The 21190-nt window shown below is 39.2% G+C and overlaps 1 protein-coding gene across 2 annotated transcripts in view; it reads left to right on the top strand.

The window, feature by feature from the left end:
- Window positions 1-21190, top strand: part of LOC135933054 (uncharacterized) — a 45375-nt gene that overhangs the window by 15201 nt on the left and 8984 nt on the right. For both annotated transcript variants that reach the window (XM_065470934.1, XM_065470933.1), the window contains exons 2-32: window positions 1560-1628; window positions 2008-2032; window positions 2143-2160; window positions 2416-2484; window positions 3052-3188; window positions 3276-3383; window positions 4022-4079; window positions 4163-4210; window positions 4573-4641; window positions 4855-4994; window positions 9753-9878; window positions 9979-10036; window positions 10137-10205; window positions 11468-11556; window positions 11708-11776; window positions 11880-11901; window positions 11980-12006; window positions 12123-12188; window positions 12274-12413; window positions 12681-12800; window positions 13059-13116; window positions 14994-15038; window positions 15145-15201; window positions 15707-15855; window positions 17976-18077; window positions 18171-18219; window positions 18310-18390; window positions 18619-19167; window positions 20087-20223; window positions 20656-20713; window positions 20840-20976. In XM_065470934.1, coding sequence (XP_065327006.1) covers window positions 1560-1628; window positions 2008-2032; window positions 2143-2160; window positions 2416-2484; window positions 3052-3188; window positions 3276-3383; window positions 4022-4079; window positions 4163-4210; window positions 4573-4641; window positions 4855-4994; window positions 9753-9878; window positions 9979-10036; window positions 10137-10205; window positions 11468-11556; window positions 11708-11776; window positions 11880-11901; window positions 11980-12006; window positions 12123-12188; window positions 12274-12413; window positions 12681-12800; window positions 13059-13116; window positions 14994-15038; window positions 15145-15201; window positions 15707-15855; window positions 17976-18077; window positions 18171-18219; window positions 18310-18390; window positions 18619-19167; window positions 20087-20223; window positions 20656-20713; window positions 20840-20976 — 2949 coding nt within the window. The remainder of the gene's footprint in view (window positions 1-1559; window positions 1629-2007; window positions 2033-2142; window positions 2161-2415; window positions 2485-3051; window positions 3189-3275; window positions 3384-4021; window positions 4080-4162; window positions 4211-4572; window positions 4642-4854; window positions 4995-9752; window positions 9879-9978; window positions 10037-10136; window positions 10206-11467; window positions 11557-11707; window positions 11777-11879; window positions 11902-11979; window positions 12007-12122; window positions 12189-12273; window positions 12414-12680; window positions 12801-13058; window positions 13117-14993; window positions 15039-15144; window positions 15202-15706; window positions 15856-17975; window positions 18078-18170; window positions 18220-18309; window positions 18391-18618; window positions 19168-20086; window positions 20224-20655; window positions 20714-20839; window positions 20977-21190) is intronic.

Here is a 21190-nt window from a genome sequence, read left to right as displayed (position 1 = left end):
CGAGTGCTCAGAGTAGAAAAGCGCTATATAAGAACCAGTCCATTTACCATTTACCACCAGGTCTTCGTAGGCTACGCCCTCAAATGCAAACCTCAGAAACTACCTGTGCATAGCCACATGAAAATAAGCATCTGTTAGATCGATTGTTGCAAACCAATCTCCTGGGCTGACTGCATTAAAGAGCAGTCTGAGTCTTAGCATCTTGAACTTGTACGTTTGTAGATACTTGTTCAAGACTCGCAGGTCGAGGATGGGACGACTCGGGGACCACTCATATTGCTCTTTTCTGCAATAGCGCCTTTATCTCCTCCCTCAGTATCATAGTTGCTTCGATGCCGACAGTAGTGTTTACGAATAAAGGTTTCTTCAGCCAGGACACGCGAGGGCGTGATATCCCATACTTATGTTGTACCAAATGAATCGACTGAAAGCATTTGTAAGGAAAATGAAAGAATTGTATGAAACTTGGAAACCTCTCTGCGTGATCTCTACCAAGACAAAAGGATTGGAGAGACTGGTTGTTATAGGTTGCCATTTAAAAAGCTAAAATGGCTCGGCTTGCTCCCACCACGCATGTGAGCACGTGCACAACCTTCATAAAAGGAAACAAGAGGAAGCTGAAGATAACCACCTGGCATGATAAGATGACGACGAACACCCTGGGAGGGCTGCACTCACGCCATGTTTTGTAATCATTTATAGTAATCTGCCTTAGCTAACAGCAGCAAGTGTTATGAATGTTCATGAGTGTAAACAATAAAAGCAGCTTGCAGAGGGAAGGAAGTTAAAGTGGGTTGGAAGCAACTACTTCCCTCTCGCGAGTGAAAACTTGAGCTCTTTGTGATCTCGTTCCTGAGTGGATTTCTGTTTATCCAGCAGTATCAGAGGTGAAACTCGCGCATTGGTGTCATCTCGACACTACCTCTGTAAAAAGTGAATAAACTGTGGATGTGAATGTATCATGGCATTTAAATACACATCTAAATGGATGAATCGGTTTGTCGTTTAAAGAGTCTACATAGCAGTTTCCACAGTTTCCATGGACCTTTTTTTCATTTTAAATTGCCTACATGGTTCAGGGTTTAAGAGTAGCAGACATTGTTACAGTTTCATGGCTACAATTTTAAGTGGCAATATCGTTTTAAATCATTATACCGAACCTAGATTGCACATTGGGGGGGGAAAAGAGAGAACCGAGAGAACTTTGAATGTGTGCTGATGTGGCTTTGGTCATGGGCCTTTTATGTTTGTCAAATCCTAAATAACCTGTGAATAAGATAATTTTGTTATATACTAAGATGCAGCTTTCTTTGTCCCGCGCCTGTGTTTAATCCCTTGACCCCTACATGTACAGGAAGTTCTGGCTTGCAGGAGCTTCACAATTAAGGCAGTATCTTGCTTCCTATCTCTGGAGAAGAGAATACTTGTTTAAAATGACTGGATTTCTGCCTGGCAACAGTGTAAAGCGCTAAATTTCCATAACATCTGCCAAACTCTCAGCTGTGTAGCAAAAACCTTTGACTAATGCATCTTTTTTTTTTTTTTTTTTTTTTCCACAGCTCTGCTTCTACAAATTTAGAAAGCTGTTTGATTACAAGAAGCACATATTTTCCAGTGTACATCACCAGGTGGGCATTAGACTTAATATAATTTTTTTTCAAATCTATTTATTTATTTATTTATTTTTTTGGCATGACATTCTTTCTTCAGTAATGAACATAAAAACAGCTTTATCTAAGGTAACCTTGCATTGGCTATTGTCTGGGGTTTTCCGTGTGTGTGTGTGTGTGTGTGTGTGTGTGTGTGTGTGTGTGTGTGTGTGTGTGTGTGTGTGTGTGTGTGTGTGTGTGTGTGTGTGTGTGTGTGTGTGTGTGTGTGTGTGTGTGTGGTTTTTTTGGTTTGTTTGGTTTTTTAGTTAACTGTGGTACAGTGTAATAAGACAGTCCCCACATTTACCTAAGTAATAATAAACCATCTCTGCATGTTTCCTGTGTTCTTTACCCACAGAAACTGAAAGACCTTTTCCCAAATGGTAATGCTCAGTTTTTACTTGACATTAATTCTGGTGTTCATGTGAACTCTGATCTGTTGTACATTTTCATCCTTTCTCTGTTTTTCATTTCAATGTTTACCTCTTTTCAGATACGTTTCAGAATGTTGGTAAGTTTGTTTTTTCTTTCTTCTTGGTGTTCAGTGTTTCTATTTTGTATTTATTGCTGTGCAATGTATAGAGTTTTTGCACTGGAACTAGCAACTAAAGGCTTAGGATGGTCCTGAGGAGGTGGTTGTCTGAAGTTTGTCATTTTTTCTTTAAATAAGGTCTAAAAAGCGGGGAGTAGAAGGCTCCCCTATTTATTGGGAGCATAAGGTAGTCTGTTCTTCTTTCACTTTGACATGTGTTTTTGCTTTTTATAGCCAAAGGTGTACCCCATATCATTTTTGCGGATCCAGAAAAAAAGAATTGCTTCAAACATCCCGTTGTGGGTGAGTACATTTTCTCAAAGTGCACCTACCCTGCTCTACAGGTTTGGTCTTGTGGGTGTTGGGTTTTGTTCGCCATTTTTAGAGATGTATGGAAGTTCATGCAAATATGTGTGAGTGTTGTTTTCATAAGAACTGAAGGCACCTTTTATTAATGTATTTTAATTCATGGGAGAGATATAGTAGTGTTCTCTGGGAAGGATTTTAGTTGGGAGACATCTTGGCAGAATCAGCTGATGACCAAGACACACTTGTGTGCTTATTTGTGCAGCATAATATAGATTAATGTAATCTGTTACTGTCTTTAATGAAGCATTTTTAGCCCCTATATGGGTATTAAAAGTAAACTGTCATTGATTTCTGCACTTGTTTGCTTTTCGCATTACTGTAGCAGCATTTAAGCGAGTTCAGGAATCTAAATCTTAAGTTTTATGCTACTGGACAAACATAGGATTTATCACCTGGATGTAGATGAATGTGGAATTATATTACATCAGCCTGTTTAAAACAAAAGAGCTTGATGTTTGATGTTTGAAGTAATCGTCCTGTTTTAAATGGACTTTCTTTCAGGCTTGTCTGCGCTGACTCTGTGTTTCAGTCCAGAGTCACGGACTTCTTTTTACTTGTGTCACATCTGTGCCGAGAAGAGTTTACCTGGTGATGTTTTAAGGCACTTCTTTTCTATGGACCATTACAGCAACTACATTGTGAGTATTGCACAACATAAAATATAAAGCAGGAATATTTAGTGTTTAATTTGTAAGATTAATTCAATTTGTTTGCTTTTTGATAAGAATTGCATGGATCCCAATGCAATGAGTTTCTCCTGGATCCCCAGCAAGAAAATGAAGCAGACTGAACTCAAAAGCAAAGTAAAAGAAGAAGCGCCTATGGACTTGCAGGTGTGTGTGCGTGTGGAAGTAATGTAGGAGGATTCATATACCAGATTAGAGTTGGGCGATTTTAAGCGTGGAAGTAAACGTATAATGAGCTACACTCATGAGACACTTTGTTAGGTACACCCGTTTACCCGCTGGTTAGCACAAGTATTTCAATAGCCAATCACATGGCAGTAACTCGGTTCATTTATGCATGTAGACATGGTTAAGATGACCTGCTGAAGTTGCTGAGCATCTGAATGAGGAGGAAAGATGATTTAAGTGACAGAACATATGGTGTGGTTGCTGGTGCCAGACTGGCTAGTTCAGGTGTTTTAAAGCTGCTGATCTGCTGGGATTTTCCCACATGACCACCTCTAGGCTTTATACAGACTTGTCCAAGAGATTTGCAGTGGCAGGGGGCAAGTTGATACTAACAAGATATACCTAATAAAGTGTCAGTTGCTGTATATCCAGCACATAATCCTTTTGATTTCTAGTAAAAAAAATTTTTAGGGAAATTGGTTTGTTTGTTTGGATCGCTCTGTTTTTATCTGGTATACGAAAATATCTTGAGAAATGCAGGCTGATCACAAAAGTGTTTTTATTTTTTATAGCTACAGTTCAGTTCTACAGTAATATTCTGCATTTTCTCTCTGCAGATGCTGCATTTACCTGATCATCTTATGGAAAAGCTTAAAAGCAGCACCTACTCAGAAGGTATAAGATCTATCCATGTAGTGTTTGTGTGACAGTTTTATTTAGTTTTGCGCTGCTGAAAATTATCTGAATCTTCTTTGCAGTGATGCTCACTCTAGGTGAAAATGAGAAGCTTCTCAAACTGATTCAAGGTTTGTGCACATTTTTTTTCTCACTGATCAGTCAAGTTGTGAATTCAGTGTTTTAACATCTGCTGAATTAGAATCAAAACTGCTGCCATCTGCTGTTTTCAGAGATTGTTTTTCTCAATAGAAATGGCAACTTCACCACAAAGTCTGTTTTGTGGCTAGTCTGACACTCTTGGTGGTATCGCACATATCATGTTTCAGCCACGTTACGTGGTTTATGTTAACATATTATGACTCAAAGCTCTGTGTCATTTATCTTGTTGTGACACCTTTATTTACCAAATATATATCTGTTCACATTTACTCTTTATTACTGTCTTTCAGTCAGTGTTTAATCACTTGAATCTAATCATTTTCCCCCTTAGCTTTCAAGCCAGAGAGGATGACGATCCTGGCTTACCAAAAAGACAGCAACAGGAAGCATCCGCTTCTTGGTCAGTAACATCCGCCAAAATAACAAAGCCATATTTGTTTTTAAATGAACTCATTCATTCATTTGCTCAAGTAAAAGAATGCTCATTTTTTGGAGCACTTCAACAGCATGATTAACAATCTTTTTTCGTCCTTGACATACCAGCGAGGCAGAGTTTAACAAACTGGTTCCCTCCCCTCGCCTTTAAACTATCCGTGTCATCGTGATCTTACAGGCATGCAGCACCTCGTCGAGTGCATTTGTGTCGGAGCAGATAAGAAGAAGCATTACCTCTGCACGCTCTGCGGCTTAACAGTGGGCGCCCACGTGATCATCAAACACGTCCTGAGCTTTGACCACATCTTTTGGTATTTTGTAAGTAGCAGTGGCATCAAAGACCATATTAATTACGTTAATTGCTTGAGATGAGTTGTAACTTAGAGGATTTCAAATTGTACAGTTTGAGACTTCAGCTGAGTTGTTTAGAATTTGAGATATGAGTGGATGCGTCATCATGCAGACTTTCAAACTCTTCATCTTCAAATTAAACTACAAGACTGACAGAGTGAGTTATGTGGTTTCTCTTGGAGCATGTAAAATGTTTCTGAATAATTAGTAACATCAAACATTTTCTATCTCTCTGTTTAAAAACAACACCAGCGTCTGTTTGTCCTTCAGAGTGTGGGTAAAGTTTTGATTACTTTCCTAAGTAATGAATAAAACCCAGTTACCCAGTGTCTGATGGGCAGGGAGTCTTTAGTTTGGGATATATTACAACATTATCACCATGGCTTTGAACATGGATGTTAGTTTCTATTATAATAATGTAATTGAATTTGTGTCCAAAAGTTGATTCTGTTCATCTGGACGTAGTGTTTTCAGTGGGAGAAACGTTTCATCACTCATCCAAGTGACTTCTTCAGTGCCCCCTATCTGCAGGTTTCCCCAATCTTATAACCAGTACATTTGCATAATGACTGACACCAGCCCATTGAAGGAACAGTGGGCTGGGGGGCCAGTTCCTTCATCGTGATTATGCAAATTCTCATGACCGTTGATCAACAACCACTGATCAAATCCCAATGATCAATGGCCATGAGTACCATTCACAGAGAGTTGGGGAATGACTGCAATCACAGCATTGTAAGATGGTGAAAGATGTACCCTTAGGCCCCCTCCACGATTCAGAGATGGTCTTTTCCTTTTGATGTCAATGGCCTCCTTGACTCTGTGCTCAAACCAGCGTTCCTCCCTGTCCAGGATGTGTACATCTTCATGATTGAAAGAGTGTCCACTGGCCTGTAGGTGTAAATAGACTGCAGAGTCCTGGCCTGACGAGGTAGCTCTTCTGTATTGTGCCATCCGCTTCGCAGAGGTTGTTTGGTTTCCCCGATGTATAAATCCTGGTAATCCTCCTGGCACTTAACAGAGTACACTATGTTACTCTGTTTGTGCGGGGAACCCGATCCTTGTGGACCAATTTTTGGCGCAGCGTGTTTAGAAAAGATGCGTCACAACTGCTCCGATACTCCTGACACATAAGGGATCACTACAGCTTTTCGCTTGGGCAGCGGTTGTCCTTCGCTCCTGGATTGGTTGGAGCTTTCTTTTGGCGCCTTCCCAGCTTTGACAAAAGTCCAGCTGGGATAACCACATTTACTCAGGGCCTTCTTGGTGTGATGTTCTTCTTCTTCCCTGGCCGCTGTGTCTGTGGGGATGGTGTTCGCTCTATGTTGTAACATCCTAATGACACTCAGTTTATGTTCCAGTGGATGATAAGAGTCAAACTTTAAATACTGATCTGTATGTGTAGGTTTACGGTACACGTCAGCTTTTAGAGGTCCCCCATTACTGATGAAAATCTTACAGCCTAAGAAGGCTAACCTGCCACTTTTCATAGCCTCCCTGGTGAATTTGATGTGTTGGTCCACCGAGTTAATGTGATCCATGAAATGTGGTACGTCCTGAGATTTGATTTTCACCCAGGTGTCATCCACATACCTGAACCAATGACTTGGTGGTGTTCCAGGGTAGGATAGCAAAGCCCTCTTTTCCACTTCTTCCATGTACAAATTGGCCACAATGGGTGAAACTGGGGAACACATGGCACACCCATGTTTCTGCCTGTAGAACTGACCCTTGTATGTGAAGCAGGTGGAATTAACACACAGTTCCAAAAGGAAACACACTTGGTTTGTGAATGGTACTCATGGCCATTGATCAGTGGGCTTTGATCAGTGGTTGTTGATCAATGGTCATGAGAATTTGCATAATTATGATGAAGAAACTGACCTCCCAGCCCACTGTTCCTTCAGTGGGCTGGTTTCAGTCATTATGCAAATGTACTGTTTATAAGATTGGGGAAACCTGCAGTCAGCTGAGACTGAAGAAGTCACTTGGATGAGTGACGAAAGGTTTCTTCCTCTGAAAACGCTACGTCCAGATGAACAAAATCAACCTTTGGTGATTTACTTACCTGGATGATTGAGCATGCATCAAGAAATTGAATTTGTGATACCACCGAAAAACAAAGATCCATCTGCGAGGTGGGTGATGACAGTATTTGTTTATTTACAATTTTACGTCAAGCAAATACGATTCTTTGATTCAGCTCCTGGACCTAATTGTGGTACGCTTGAACATCACTGCTAGACTCTTTCAATCAGTCAGCAAAATGATCAATAGATATAAATTTATTAATAAAAGAAATTGAGCACACTTTTTCCACCTCAGAAGTCAGTAATACCCTCTTTATCAGAAAGATCTTCTTGCGACTGTTTCGCGGTAGTGTCAACCACTTTGGCACCAGTTTGCTTGAGATTGAAATCAAAGCCTAGATTTCAGATTTTATTTGTTTGGTTCACTCCCTCCACCCACCAAAGTCACTCTGTGTCCCTCTGTGACATCACTTCAAACGACTTCCTGTTTTATTTTGTAAATTCCTTACCCTTTGTGTCTACGTATGGTTACTCCTGCTTTTGTATCTTTCACACATGTGGTTGATTATCCAATCAGTCCCCCTTGTGTATAAGTTTCTTGATTTGCGCAGCTCATTTGCTAGATTGTCTGTGTATGATTCAGTACTCAAACTTTCCAGCCATTCCTGGTTCAGATTTTTTTCCTTGTGTGTTCCTGTTTGGTGTTGGTTTTCTTTGGGGATTACTTGTTTTTACCTGTTCTTGTGTTTTGTTTTCCCTTTTGGCTCTCTCGCTATGTTTTACTTGACCAAGTGGTTTTTGTATCAGCTTTCTGAAAGAGAAGCTCGTTTTTTGTTTGTTAAGTTCCTTTTGGAATTGCATGTGGATCGTCTGTTTGAACTGAGCTGGTCACAGAACAATCTAGCATACAATGGATACAGCGGACGGTAGACTGCTCCTGCAGAGAGCCAAGAAGGTGCTGTATTCAAGGAGAAGTTTCCTCTCCAGCATTAACATCCCTGAAGAGATTCAACACAAACTGAAGCCCACTGTATTGGTAATTTTTTTTTTTTTTTTTTTTTTTTTTTTTTTTTTTCTAAGCTCAGGTTTTTGGAATACCCACATGTGACAGATCGGTGCCTTTGTGCTCATTTTGGATTACTCCAGTGACTTTTGAAGCCAAAGATGGTCTCCTTTCCAGTCAAGCCCCGAGCCTCCAGTTTGTTGGTTCCAGCCTGCTGGCTTCCTTTTTATCAGCTTGCAAAGAACCTTTCAGCTTCCCTTCATAATTCCCAGGAATCCCCTATATGGGGAATGCTTCTACTACTATTTGCACCAAACCTTCCAAAAAGATTCTGTCCCTTTGGATCTCAACTCTCTCATCTCTTCCTAAATCCTCCCTTCCTTTGTGTCCCTTCCAACTTTCACCTGTCCTCAGCATCGTCGGAGCAAAACTGACGGCAGGTGTCGTCCCACATGGCCAGCCGCCTTCTGGCTCCAGAGGGTGATATGGTCCGTGACCTCCATTTAGAGGAGCATCTTCAGGGTTCTGATTTCAAGCATTTGCCTGTCCTGTGTCCAGAGGATTTGTCTTTGCCTTCCAGCTCTGCCTCTCAGCCCAGCTGCACTCCACTCACCAGACCGTTCCACAACAGTCTCTTATCTTTGAGACACTACTTAGAGCGTTTACATCTGCCACATGCCCAGCCCTGAGGCAGAGGCAGTCCATTGTATTTCTACCACGTTTTTAGTTTTATAGTTCATGAGGTTCCTCTGCTTTAAATGACTTACTGTTACTATGATGGCTAACCAACTCTCTTTGATTTGTCTATTTTGCTTGCGTTCATTGGTAAACTATAGTTTATACTTAAAGTGTACTTGCTTTTTAAAACGAAGGCTTTTCCCAGCATACTTCCTTTACAAATCAAATGTGCAGTCGTCTCTTACTGACGTAGATACAAGGACTTTAAGTTGCTTTTAGCAATGAAATTTGGAGGTTTTGTATCGGTTGATCTGCTCCTGTGGCAGCCAGTTGATGAAAAGTGGGTTAAAAGCCTCAGGACAATCTGAATGACTTTGCTGTCAGTAGCAAGATTTACAAGACAGAGTGGTGGGGAAGTGAGTGCTGCGTGACAAAAAGCTCATTGGTTTGAATCTCTGGTTGGCTGGGTGGTAGGGAGTTTCCTTTTTTCTGTGCCTGCGTGCACTGTCCAACGACATGCTTGTTTGGTTATTTATTGTTTGACAGTTTGAGTATATCAGCTTTGTGCTGGGCTCATGACCTGCTAGTGACAGCTGGAACAGGCTCCACCCTGTCTCCACACTCTCAGGAATTATATATATATATATTTTTTTTTAAACCTCCCTAGCTTCTTCCTTAATGTATCTGGGAGCTCTTGAGAACATCAGATGCTTTAATACTTGCTCCTTAGTTTTTTAATAATCTTCCTATCCTCAGAGATTTTAAGGTGTGTCAAATGTATCTCTCTCTCTCGATAGATAGATCTCTTGTGCAGATCAAATGGGAAAGTTATTTCGATTGAGTGTACTTTTTTTTTTTTTTTTTTTTTTTTCCCTCCCCCCCCATGTGAATGTACCTGTGGTGCTCTGTCATTCCTGCGACTCTGTAACGATATGTAAGAACAGCTATGTTTGGCCTTCACTGTCGAAAGGTGGGGAGTAATATGTAAATTACTTTGAATTTCTTTCTGTGCAGAAAGTGTGGCATCCCTCTACATTGTTGTCAAAAGAGTGCTACACAGACTACACGCCCTCCTTTGAATCCATGATGCTTGACTTGGCAAAGCAGACGGAGAAAATTCATGGAAAAAATGATTTGAAAGTATGTATATGTGAGGTTTCTGTTCAGGCTTTTAAAATGATTGAAGGCATTCATTTTTCTTAATGTTAAAAAGCAATTTTATTTATTTATTTTGCTATAGCAAGTGAGCCTGGAGCCCGCTCAATTCAAGTCTGTAAACTTTAAAAGCTACACAGAAGGTGGGTGTCTAATTTTAAACCTTGGTTTAGGATTTATTCATCTGCACAAACTGGCTTTTTAGTGCAGTGTAGAGTAATGTTGTGCCAATTGATCTTGTAGCTTTGACGACCCTGGAATCGATCAAGAAGTGCAGCTTGAAACCAGCCATCAAACCAGGGAAGAAGCTGGGTAATGTATCAGGGAGTCTTATGTTATCAGACTTGAGTAACTTCTGTGTTCAGCACAGCTATGTCAAACTTGGAGATGTTCAAATTGAAGTATATTTTGTTACTGTACATGTGTAGAGTTTTCAGCTACCTGTAGCCAATATGACTATTTGTACTTTTACTCTATATATATTCTATCTGTATGCTGTATACTCTGTATCAGTAGGAGAATGAGTGCAAAGACTTATCTGTGATAGAAAAGCATTTTTACCAATAACGGTTGGCAGAAAATGAAGACAATGGTCATTTAGCGTGCCACAAAAGTAGCTGGTAAAATGTGCTTCAAAGACCTACTATATATAATTTCAGTACATTTCAGGTCCTTTTCTTTTACTTGAGTAAATTGGATGAATCGGTGCTTCAATTTCTATCCAACTTTTATTTATAGGATACCAAGCAAATTTTAAATATTTAAATATAAGGACAAAAGTCCTGGACCGCCTATACTTCACACCAGCATGAAACACCTGGGGCAGTTTTTGTGCTGATGTCAGAGGCGGTTTGGAGCTCTGAGTCAGTGTCAGCGACTCAGCACTTGCCGAACCTTGCTCTGTAACTTTACGCGGTCTTCTGAGTTGCTGTGAATCCTAAATGCTTTCACTTTGCAACAACACAATTTACAGCTGAATATCTAGCAGGGAAGACTTTCCCCAAGCAGACCAGCTGTAACAAGTTCCTCTTATTCCAGTACCACGTTCAAATCCAGTAAGCTCCAGAGAGCGCCCCGTTCGTTCACAAGTGTTCGTATGTTTGATTGCATGGCTAATCAGTTGATCTGATACAGCTGTGGCAATGCAACTGAAAACACCTGAATTTGATAACAGGCCTGGCCCAGTACTCTGGTCTATGCAGTGCATCTGTACTTCTAAGTGAAAACTGGTTATAGTTAAGAGCATAAACCACACAGTTGGCTCATGGGGGAGAACATATCGGCACCAATCGAGCTGCCACACCACTTCACCTAAATGTGGGCCACAGACACACAATAAGGTGGACACGCATGTAGAATGGCAGGCCAGTATAATAAGTTAGTATAATAAACTGACACACTGTCTAAAGAAGACAAAATTTAGGACCTGCCAAAAATTCGCCAAAACTTTGGTTGGTGTTTGGCTGTTGGATAAGTTCATTAAAGAAATCAGTTGACAGAAAATCCATGTTTTTATGTTCTTTAAAACCTTCAAAACAGTTTTTTAATTTCATTACAATACTTTCTCTTTTCAGAGTATCATGCTGTCAAAAATCAGTCAGCACCTGCAAGCGAACCTTCAAAGCTGCTCACATACCACCCAAGATGTAAACTGCTGTGTCAGGTGATAATTTGTCCTAAATAGCCTTGATGTTGCTGCTGTACCGCTGGCTGCTTTAAAAAAATAAAATAAACTAAAAATAAATTAAATTTCCAATGCACCGACCGTCTGGACAGTCTTGTTTCACATCTGTCTCTTTGCATCTTTGCAACAGGACTGCCGTCTGACGTTGGAAAACATATCTCAATATCTCAATCATCTGTCAAAACCAAGACACAGGGAGGTACAGTGACTGTTTTGATTTCCTTAGTGGGTTTTTTGTTTGTTTTTTCCTCGAGACTTGCTAATTAAACGTGTAGTAAAAACTCTGTTTTGATCTTCTGCAGATGTTGTGGAAACTCTTTGAAGGTACTTTTCTTTTTCATGTTTTGTGTAATAAGAGTTCAAATTGGATGATCTTAACTTTTTTTTTTCTTCTTACAACAGAAGGATTTGAAGGTTATGAGAAAAAAGGTACACATAAGTATTTGATGATCACAGAACTCATTATTTTCACATTTGTATAGTTGTATTTTAGAAAAGTCACAGATGGCCTTCTGCTGTTGCTCAATTCATTCTCTTTATCACAGCTCAGTTTTTCCTTCACTTACACTTCTATGTCAAGGAGTGCTTCAAGAAAAAACAGCCAGTCATTGGTAAGTTTGCTCGCTGTGTTTTCATACGGTAGATTTGAAAAACGTTTGATATAATTTTGTTTTTTGGTTTCTGTTTTTCTTTTAGGTACACCCTTGATTGTGTCCTGCATTACCACAGAAGCTGAGACAGAGCCTTTTTACATATGCTTTGCTTGTCAGGAGTGTGTCTGTCAGTCCTTGATCGAGCCACACTTAAACTCCCGAAAACATGTTGTGCATACACTGGTGAGGTTTTAAGTTATTATTTACTGCATTGATTAGTATAAGCGACAGTGATGTAGCTGAAATTATATTTTTATTTGTGCTGTTGCTCCAGTGTACTGATATCACAAGTATCACATTAATTCCTTCATTTAGTTCATACATTTCCTTACAAAATCAAGAAATTAGGGGCAGCTCAAGCCCCTAATTGCACAGTACTCTATATTACATAGACGGGCTCTGATGAAACATACAGTTTTGTAATGAGCGACTCTTGTCTTCTACTCTTAGCTGTTTGAGAATCCCTGGCGGCTGCCTTTCGGCTGGGAGAATCTGCAGGATGATCAAACACTAAAGTCAAGGGCGTGGGAGGAGGAGATGGAGAGAAGACCAAAGGAGGTGGTTCTGAAGGTAAAATGCAAATTAATGAACCAAGGGGGCTCAGCTCTTTTTATAAATCCAGAAATTAAAACTGAATTAACATTCACTTTATGTGAATGGAGATATGTTTCAAAATTAAAGCAGGAAAATCCCAAATTTTTAAAAACACCCGTTAATGTAGTTGTAATGTAAGGGGAATCATTTCCTGCTGACTCTAACATTATTTTCTTCTGTTGTGTGTTTTTTTTGTTTTTTTTAATATATTACACTGTAATCTTTGTTTCCCAGGTTCTTGATATGCCATGGTCAGTATTTTACAGGCTCACCCCTCCTACTTTTGAAAAAGGTAAGAACTATATATAAGAGAGCTATATATTTTTATATACAGACAGCTTTAGTTTAATGCAAGACATTGTAATAAAGTAGAAAAAGGTTCTAAAAGCCTTTAGAGCCAAAAGAAAAAGCGGGGAGTCAGAAAGGAGGCAGTGGCTCCATAGTGTAGTGGTTAACACATTCTGTTTAACACAGAAGATCCTTGATTTGTCCTTCCCAGTCAGGAAGACCATCTGGTGTGCAAAATCAAAATTTGCAAATCCATCTCCAGACAATGAAAAAGAGACTTCCAATTTTTTAAAATATTTATTCATTGTCGAGATCCAAGTTAGAGATAAAAGACTAAAGTAACGTTTATATGGTATAAAGGTGCCGAAGAATGCAGTAGTACCAATGAAAAGGGTTTGGAACCACCAGCAGTCTATCAAGACATGGCTGTCCAGCCTGTTGCACATTCTTTCACAGTTAATCTTATTCATTACTAATTCTGATTTTGTGTAATCCATGTTTTAAGAAGAACTTTGTTAGCTAAATGATTTGAGCAAGACCATATCTGTAAAACTGGAAGAAAAATGTTTTGGGCTTGACCAAAAATGAGTATTCTGCTCTGAAAAACAACTCCTTATAGGGAGATTACAAAACTTGTGTTTTACCTTAAAACTCAAGAATGAGATTTTATGACTGAACGCATGATGGAAACGGTGCCAAATAAGATCTGAATATAATGGGGGCAACAAAGCAGGAGTGTTTATTTGTACACTGGGGTGGGCACTGAAGAGTTCATTTCTGTAAGAGACTTTTTGGTAAAAGAACACTTTTGCCAAAGCGCCCACTCAAAGTTTGCCAAAAACTACCTGACTATTTCACAGAGCATGAGAAGCAAAAAAGCAGTATTTGGCCAAAGTGAGAAACGTGCATCAAGGATTGCTTTGCTTTGCCGCATCATCCCTGCTACAGATGTGCATAGCTTTGGCAGTTCTTAATGAAAACATTTTCTGCTCAGGATCTCGGCCTGAGCAGTTAAATGCTTCAGCAAAAAAAACTTGCCAAATTTGGTAGATCGTTCTCAACAAGGCTCGATGCTGCCAGATAAATTTTACTCAAGTATGAAGTGAATAAATACTGAATAAATATGTAAATTTCACATTGGGTTTAAAATTTTGTAAATCATGCAAAATACAGCAAACAGTTGTGGAGTATGAGTGTCCTTCCTACATAAGTATGTAATTCAACGCTTATAGAAAGAGGTGCTTTTTAGCTCCTCCCTAGGAGTGGGACGGATCCATATATTTGATTTGGTATGCCGAGTACCCATCCTGACACAACCCTCCCATTTATCCGAGCTTGGAGCTCATGGCCCACACAGTCGCTGCCCAGTCTCACCCCGAGGTGACCTTTCGTGCATAAGGCGAATGTGCAAACCACTACACACAGATATTGCATTGTTGCTTTTGATTCATGGTTAACATCCTGTTTTTGTGTGCTGATGTTGGTCTGTGGTAACTAAAAATTGAGCACTACCTTTTTTAAACGGAGTTGCCAAGCTGTACTGATTGAATCACAGGAAGAGACCAGAGATGCTGAGCAGCCTGTTCTCCTAATATCAAAAATAGTGCACATGGTGTGTTGTCTTTTAGAAGCAAACAAGTGGGGGCTTTTGTGTACCCTGCTGCTGTGCTTGCACACTTTTTAAATTATTTTTGTTTTATATTTGCCAGACATTCTGTGCTTGTCGATGAGGAGGGAAACATTAATACATTTTTTTTAGGATGAATCTGAAACTTGAACATTTAGAAATGTTTACACATGTTTGATAGAAACTCTGTATAGAAATAAAATTTAAAAAAAAAAACCCCACAAGATTTAAAAAAAATTCTTTTTTGACTGCAGTACTGGAGGGACTTGAACAACAGCGCAATGTCTTGAAGAATGAAGGTTAGTGATAAGTTGGTTTTGTTTTTAAAATTGAAAGGGTCACTTATTTCAACTTTTTTTTTCTTTAAATAATGATTTGTGCTTGTTTTTGTTTATGCCTCTGCAGTTCCACCTTGTCAGACATATAGCAAACGTCAAGGAAATGAATCATTTCCTCTACTTGGTAAGTACTACTAGAATAAGACTGTCTGTCAAGGTCTCTATAAAATATTCCTATTATGACTCAGAAGATAGTGAATATCACCAATTCTGTATCCCACTGTAATGATGCTGGTTGAGTTGAGGAAGGAGATGATAAAGAATAATGCCAAGACAGTTTGAGATATTTATTTCACACATGGGCTGACATCTCCCATTCTACAGTGCAACAAAAGATTTCCTCGCTCCCATCCATACTTGTATTCATAGTGATCCCCACACGTGTTTGCCCTAAAGAGGGGATCTGATGGTCTCTGCCTCCCCCACACATGCTGGCACTATAACAGAAACGGCTTAAAAAAAATAAATAAAAAATTAAGACTTTGGTTTGGTTAATGTTTTGTTTTTGTGCTTGGGTATTTTGTTCTGAAGCACTTTGGGATGTTTATCTCTAAAGGCGCTATAGAAATAAAATTTTACTCAGATTGTAACTGCTGTTTACATTCTTCCTTTTAATCTCTTCATTGCAGGCATCGAGTTCATCGTGATGTATGATTTATATGTCAAAGAACCCAATTCCCCAGAAGCACATTTTCTGTGTTTGCTCTGTGAGAGGAGGCTGTCAGAGCACGAATGCCACGACCATGTATTCAGCCGTGAACACGTGGCAAAATTCCTGGTGAATATCTTCTTTTTATTTTGAATATCCAAGTTCTTTTTTGCAAAAATCCCAAGTAGATCAGCAGTTTCTGAAATACTCAGAACAGCCCATCTGGCAGTGGCACCAGTAACCAACTTTAATCATTTTTCTTCTCCATTCACATGCTCTGAACTTCAGCAGGCCCACTTACCCATGTCTGCATACATTGATGCATGATACTAAAGGTGTGAAGTGTGTACCGTGGAAGAGTGACTTGTATATTTTTGGTAAACTCTAAATTTAAACGAGGGGGAACTTAGGACCCTGGGGGGAAAGTATTGACTCCATGGCAACTTAATTTAGTCACTTTACGTTTTATTTCTATTTAATTTATATTTAACGACTTAAACAACTGCCAAAAAGACAACACTAACAGATCATTTATTAAAATAAGTGCAAGCAACAGTTTTTGTTTTTTGTTTGTTTTTTCAGGTGAGTGTAAAATAATCTTTAGTTTAATTTGTTAGCTACCAGGCATATTAGCCACAGTAACATTATCCTGTTAAGCTAGTCAGTAGTTATTAATTAAACAAATGGAAAGAAATCACGAGAAAGTGGTTATGTAATTATGAAGCTTCTAGGTAAAACCAGATGGTCTAAATGTTGGTTCTTTTGTTCCCATAGCTAAAATTAGCTGTGCAAATGTTGGTTGTGATAGCTTGTGGGCTAACACTGTGGCTCTAATGGTTTTCTGCTAAAGCTATTAGCAAACTAAATTAATGCTAGCTAATGATACTCGATGCTGCTGTAGGATTTTAAAAAGATAATGGGACAGCTCTGTATCGCGTTACTGGTTTCAGTGAATTGGATAAAATTAGGGTAAAAGTAATTTTAATGTTTTCTAAAACAAATTCTGCATTTCATTTATTTTTAACTGGTAAACATTGTTTCCGCTGATAAAATGTCATTATGAAGTCAATCTTCAGAACAGGTGGTGGCCGCCACCCGCCCCCCTTTTTGGGGGTTTGTTTGTTTTAAATGGCTCTTAAAATGTGGATTTTACAGTCATCCCAAAAATGTTTTGATGGTCAATCTCAGCAGAGTTTGAGATTTGGAAACCCCAAACTTTGAGGTAGAGAACTGATAATTTGTTTAAACTACACTTGTCAAAATTATCGCTACTGTATTTTAAAAGGGGCAAAAAATCCCACTGGAGCTTCAAATGGCAAAGGGGATTTTTTTATTTTATATTTTTTTGCGCAATACAAGTTCACTAAACTGAAAAGGCTAGACAAAAAGCACCTCTAAATTATTGAAGCTCTAGCAAGGTCACTGAATCAGTGACTCCCTTACCCTGCCAGGAATTCAGAAATTCTAGTACTTTCCGGCTCTCCCTACTTCCATCCCTGTATGGTTCCAGCTCTATCTCCTATGAGGCCCCTTGGCACTGTGTATCCCAAGTCAATTAGCCCATCTACCTGCTATCAGAGAAACTTGAGGGTGCATGTGGTCTCAATCTCTCACTTCAGTTAGAGCTGTATGTGGAGAACTCTTGGTACGATATTGGTACATACACTCACACACTATTCGTCTTACACCTATGTGTTGTGAGATAAATGCTTTTTTTTTCTATAGTGCACTCTCACTTTTCCAGTATGAATTATTTTTACTTTAATCATTTGCAGTAAATTTGAAGAAAATGATGACAGGAGGTACCAGAAGAAGTGTATTCTTCCTCCTGCATTTCTGTTCTCAAATCAAATCTGAGACTATATCAAAATGTTAAAAAAAAATGGTTTATAATGTTTGTTTGTTTTTTCCTCCTTCTGTAACTGTAAGTGATGTTCCTAACTTGCAGATCAAAACTAAAAAGAACTAATGCTGAGTCTTTCACTTAAAGAATCAGTCTTTGTAACAAAGTTTAGAAACTTTTATTAGGAAGTGTTAGCTGAAGACGATGTAAAAGCTTGCAGCTTGGAGTCATATGAGCAACTGCAGGAAAAAGGAAGCTTATTGAGTCATGAAAGTTGGAAATGTTGTATCAGGTTTAATTCCTACTGTCTGAAGTGTCCAGTAAATGCAAATGATGTAGGGAAATGAATCCCAGAGAACTGAACTGAAGACATGTCAATAAAGCTTGTGTTCATCTCTGTGCGTAGGACGGTTTCCACCCAGGCTCACTGGATTCCAACGCTGATGCAGAGACATTACTGGACTTGGCAAAACAGGCAGCAACAATTCACAATAAGTCTCACATACAGGTATTCTCTACTAGGTTGATAAAGATGGTTGATTTAATTTAAACTTTTGCTCTTTCCACACATTTACGCTTTTGAATCTGTCATCTCTCTAAGGTAATATATTTGCAGCGTCCCATTAAGGAGCCATACTCCTACTTTGTAGGTGAGTATTTATGTTGCAGTTACTGTTTTTTTTCAGTGGAATCTGCAGATACATTGGGTTGGACACTTTTTTTCATGTGTTCTGTTCCAGCAACAAAAATCTTGGAATGTGTAAAGTGGAAAACTGAGAACAAAAAGCTTAAACCCCAAATAAAACTTCATAGAAAACTGGGTAAGTACACTAAAATGTTTTAAGAATCACATAGATGTTCAGTGTTGTCCAAGCAGTAAATGTGCATGTGTGGCTCCCAGGGTGGCATTGCATTGTCTTTATTTGGAAAGCTGACTTGCTGTTTTTTGTTTACAGAATGGATGCCTAATATGAGAACTGTACTCAGACTGACTTGTATATCCTATTTATTTATTTATTTATTTATTTATTTATTTATGTATGTCTCAGTTCCGAGGATAACTGTAAAAGACGAGCAACGTGTGAGAGGTGTCTGTCAGAAAAATAGCAGCATCAACACAGTCGGTGTAGAAGAAATCAAAAAAGAGCGTGACACACCGACACCAAGTGAAAATGACTCTGGGTTGAAAAGTAAGGCGGCTTCAGAAGTGATGAACAATCCAGGTGAGGTGTGTCGGGCGATAAAGCAGGAGCCAGAAGAGGCTAAAATAAAAGGATCAGCTGGGGCGAAGCAAAGCTGCCACAATGCTAACAAAGATAATGGTGCAGACGCTGGGATAGAAGATGGCAGAACTAGCAAAGATGTCCCAGCACAGCTGAAGAATTACAAAGAAATGGAAAGAAAAAGACAGCACAGTGTGTCTGAAACATCGCAAGAGGACTCGTGTCCTACTGAGTGTGTGGGGAGAGAAATGGGCCCTAAAAGACAGCGTCTGACCTCCAGAGAAGACTCGTGTGACGAAGCCCCAAAAATGTCTGATGTTAGCATAAAGAAGGAGAACGATGAAGATGAAGCCTGCAATGCGGCAATTGACAAAGGTTTGGAAGGTTTTGAAGACTATCTTACTGTTTTTGTTTTGATATGTCAAGAGAGTTGGTTTTCTCCTCTTAGCTTTTAATAATGTGTAATAGATTTTTATTTATTTTAATAATTATGGCTTTACTTGTTTCTTGATTATAAGGAGAGCTAAGTATATTTATCTAAAAATATTCTAGGAAGGGGAAAACATGGATGGTATTGTCCCGATTCTTTGATATTGAGGATAAGAACAAACCAACACTGGCCCAAATGAGTTCAGTCAAACGATGATTTTATTAAGCACACGCGTGTGAAGATGTATACTGTAACAACATAAGCATAGATCTTCGCTAAAAAGCACACTTCAAAATGGTTTTAATATGTCAGGGTTCGGCCCCTTCTTGCATCAGCAAAGAATATAACATGCATCAGTTACAGTTAATGATTGATTAACAGTTAATGGGAACTTGTCTAACTGTCATTATCAGCAACATTTTTACCATACATGGCTGTTTGTTTCAACAGTCGCCCCCTCCAGATGGTTCCTGTTGACTTGTTCATTTCATGCGTATTTTAAAACCTCTTGCATCAACTGTTGCTATGCAGACACAAATGCAGTTACAAGCAAAGTGTATCTCTCACCTCTGACTTAGAACTTCATCTACAGTTAGTTGTGTCTGTAAGCATGCTTGCCTTGGCCTTCTTGCGCTCTGGTCACCTTACACAATAGATCACCTGGACATTCACGCCAGACGAAGCTTATGACCTTCAAAAGGACTGAGCGCCAACTCTTTGAGCGCATTTGCAAAGTGTGTATAAAATAACTACAACTACGCACTTGATAAGTTTTAATAAGGTGGCACTAATGCAAGCCGTGTTAGCAATGATATATTTTCTTTTAATTCCACAGTGTTAATGGTAAACAAATGTGTCCCACAGGTTTTAGCGCTCTGCTTAAATGCTGCTGTCCTCAGCATGAGCCAGTCTACCCCTGCGAGTCCTGCTCTTTGAAGATCTCAGAGAAGGACATCTTCAGCCATCTGACTGATTTTGACCATCACAAGCTGCATGTGGTGGTGAGTACATGTTCAGTTTTAAGTTGGGCTTCTTTTTTATCTCAGTGCAATGCACATGTTATATTTGAGCATTGCACTCGTTGTCATATTTGACATCGAAGTTTCTAAGGCTCGATTTAACAGAAGGATGTAAGAAGCTGATATGCTGCCTAATTTCTGAGATCATATGGTTGGGAGCAATAATTGAAGTTTCTCTAACTTTAATTGTGGCTTAGCTCTTCAAGAGGAAGGAAGAATATGTTTGTAAGGCTAAAAATATTGTGTTCACTTGAACTGGAGAAAGGGGAACCAACTAAAAGCTACTTGAGATTAGCATAAAAAATATACAAGCTCAAGTTTGGTCTGAACCTTAATTATATTTTATTTTCACACTAAGATCCAAAATTAAATTCTTCATTTGGGGTACTAATTATATTTCTGTCTTGACTGCAGACTGTTGATGTAAATGAAGAAGTTTACAGTAAGGTCTCAAAACAAAGCTTTCAGTCGGGTAAGGATGCACCTTGCTTTCTGTATTTGGGTTGTTTTGTTGTTACTTCACCTTAGTGAAGCTAATTTGGAGAGACAGAACTACCAAAGTGCAGAATTTCCTCATTGGATCCCACTATCATTACAGCCATAGAGACAGTGAAGGCATTTCAGACTCAGCAGGACATTGGGTCTACATTCCCTTCATCCTCAGCTCCTACCTGCATAAAACCTGTGGACACTTCAGTCGACCAACATGATGACAATACAAAGGCCAGCGTGAAAGTAAGTGAAGTGTGTTATGAATAGAGTTTATGCGTGATATTCATGTGAGATTTGCAATAATGGAAAATTCTGAAGTAAAGGCACAAACTGAAGACATGAAGGAAAGTATATTCATGTTAGAGCTGACCGAGCTCTCCTTCCCGGCTCCATCCAAACCCTGTTTGCCTGCTAGCTAGTACTCATAGGATCAGAGACTGACTTTTTAAACAGAGAT

The sequence above is a fragment of the Pelmatolapia mariae genome, linkage group LG22 (assembly GCF_036321145.2).
Source record: "Pelmatolapia mariae isolate MD_Pm_ZW linkage group LG22, Pm_UMD_F_2, whole genome shotgun sequence".
In the NCBI taxonomy this organism is placed as follows: domain Eukaryota; kingdom Metazoa; phylum Chordata; class Actinopteri; order Cichliformes; family Cichlidae; genus Pelmatolapia; species Pelmatolapia mariae.
This window is presented reverse-complemented; position numbering and strand designations above follow the sequence as displayed.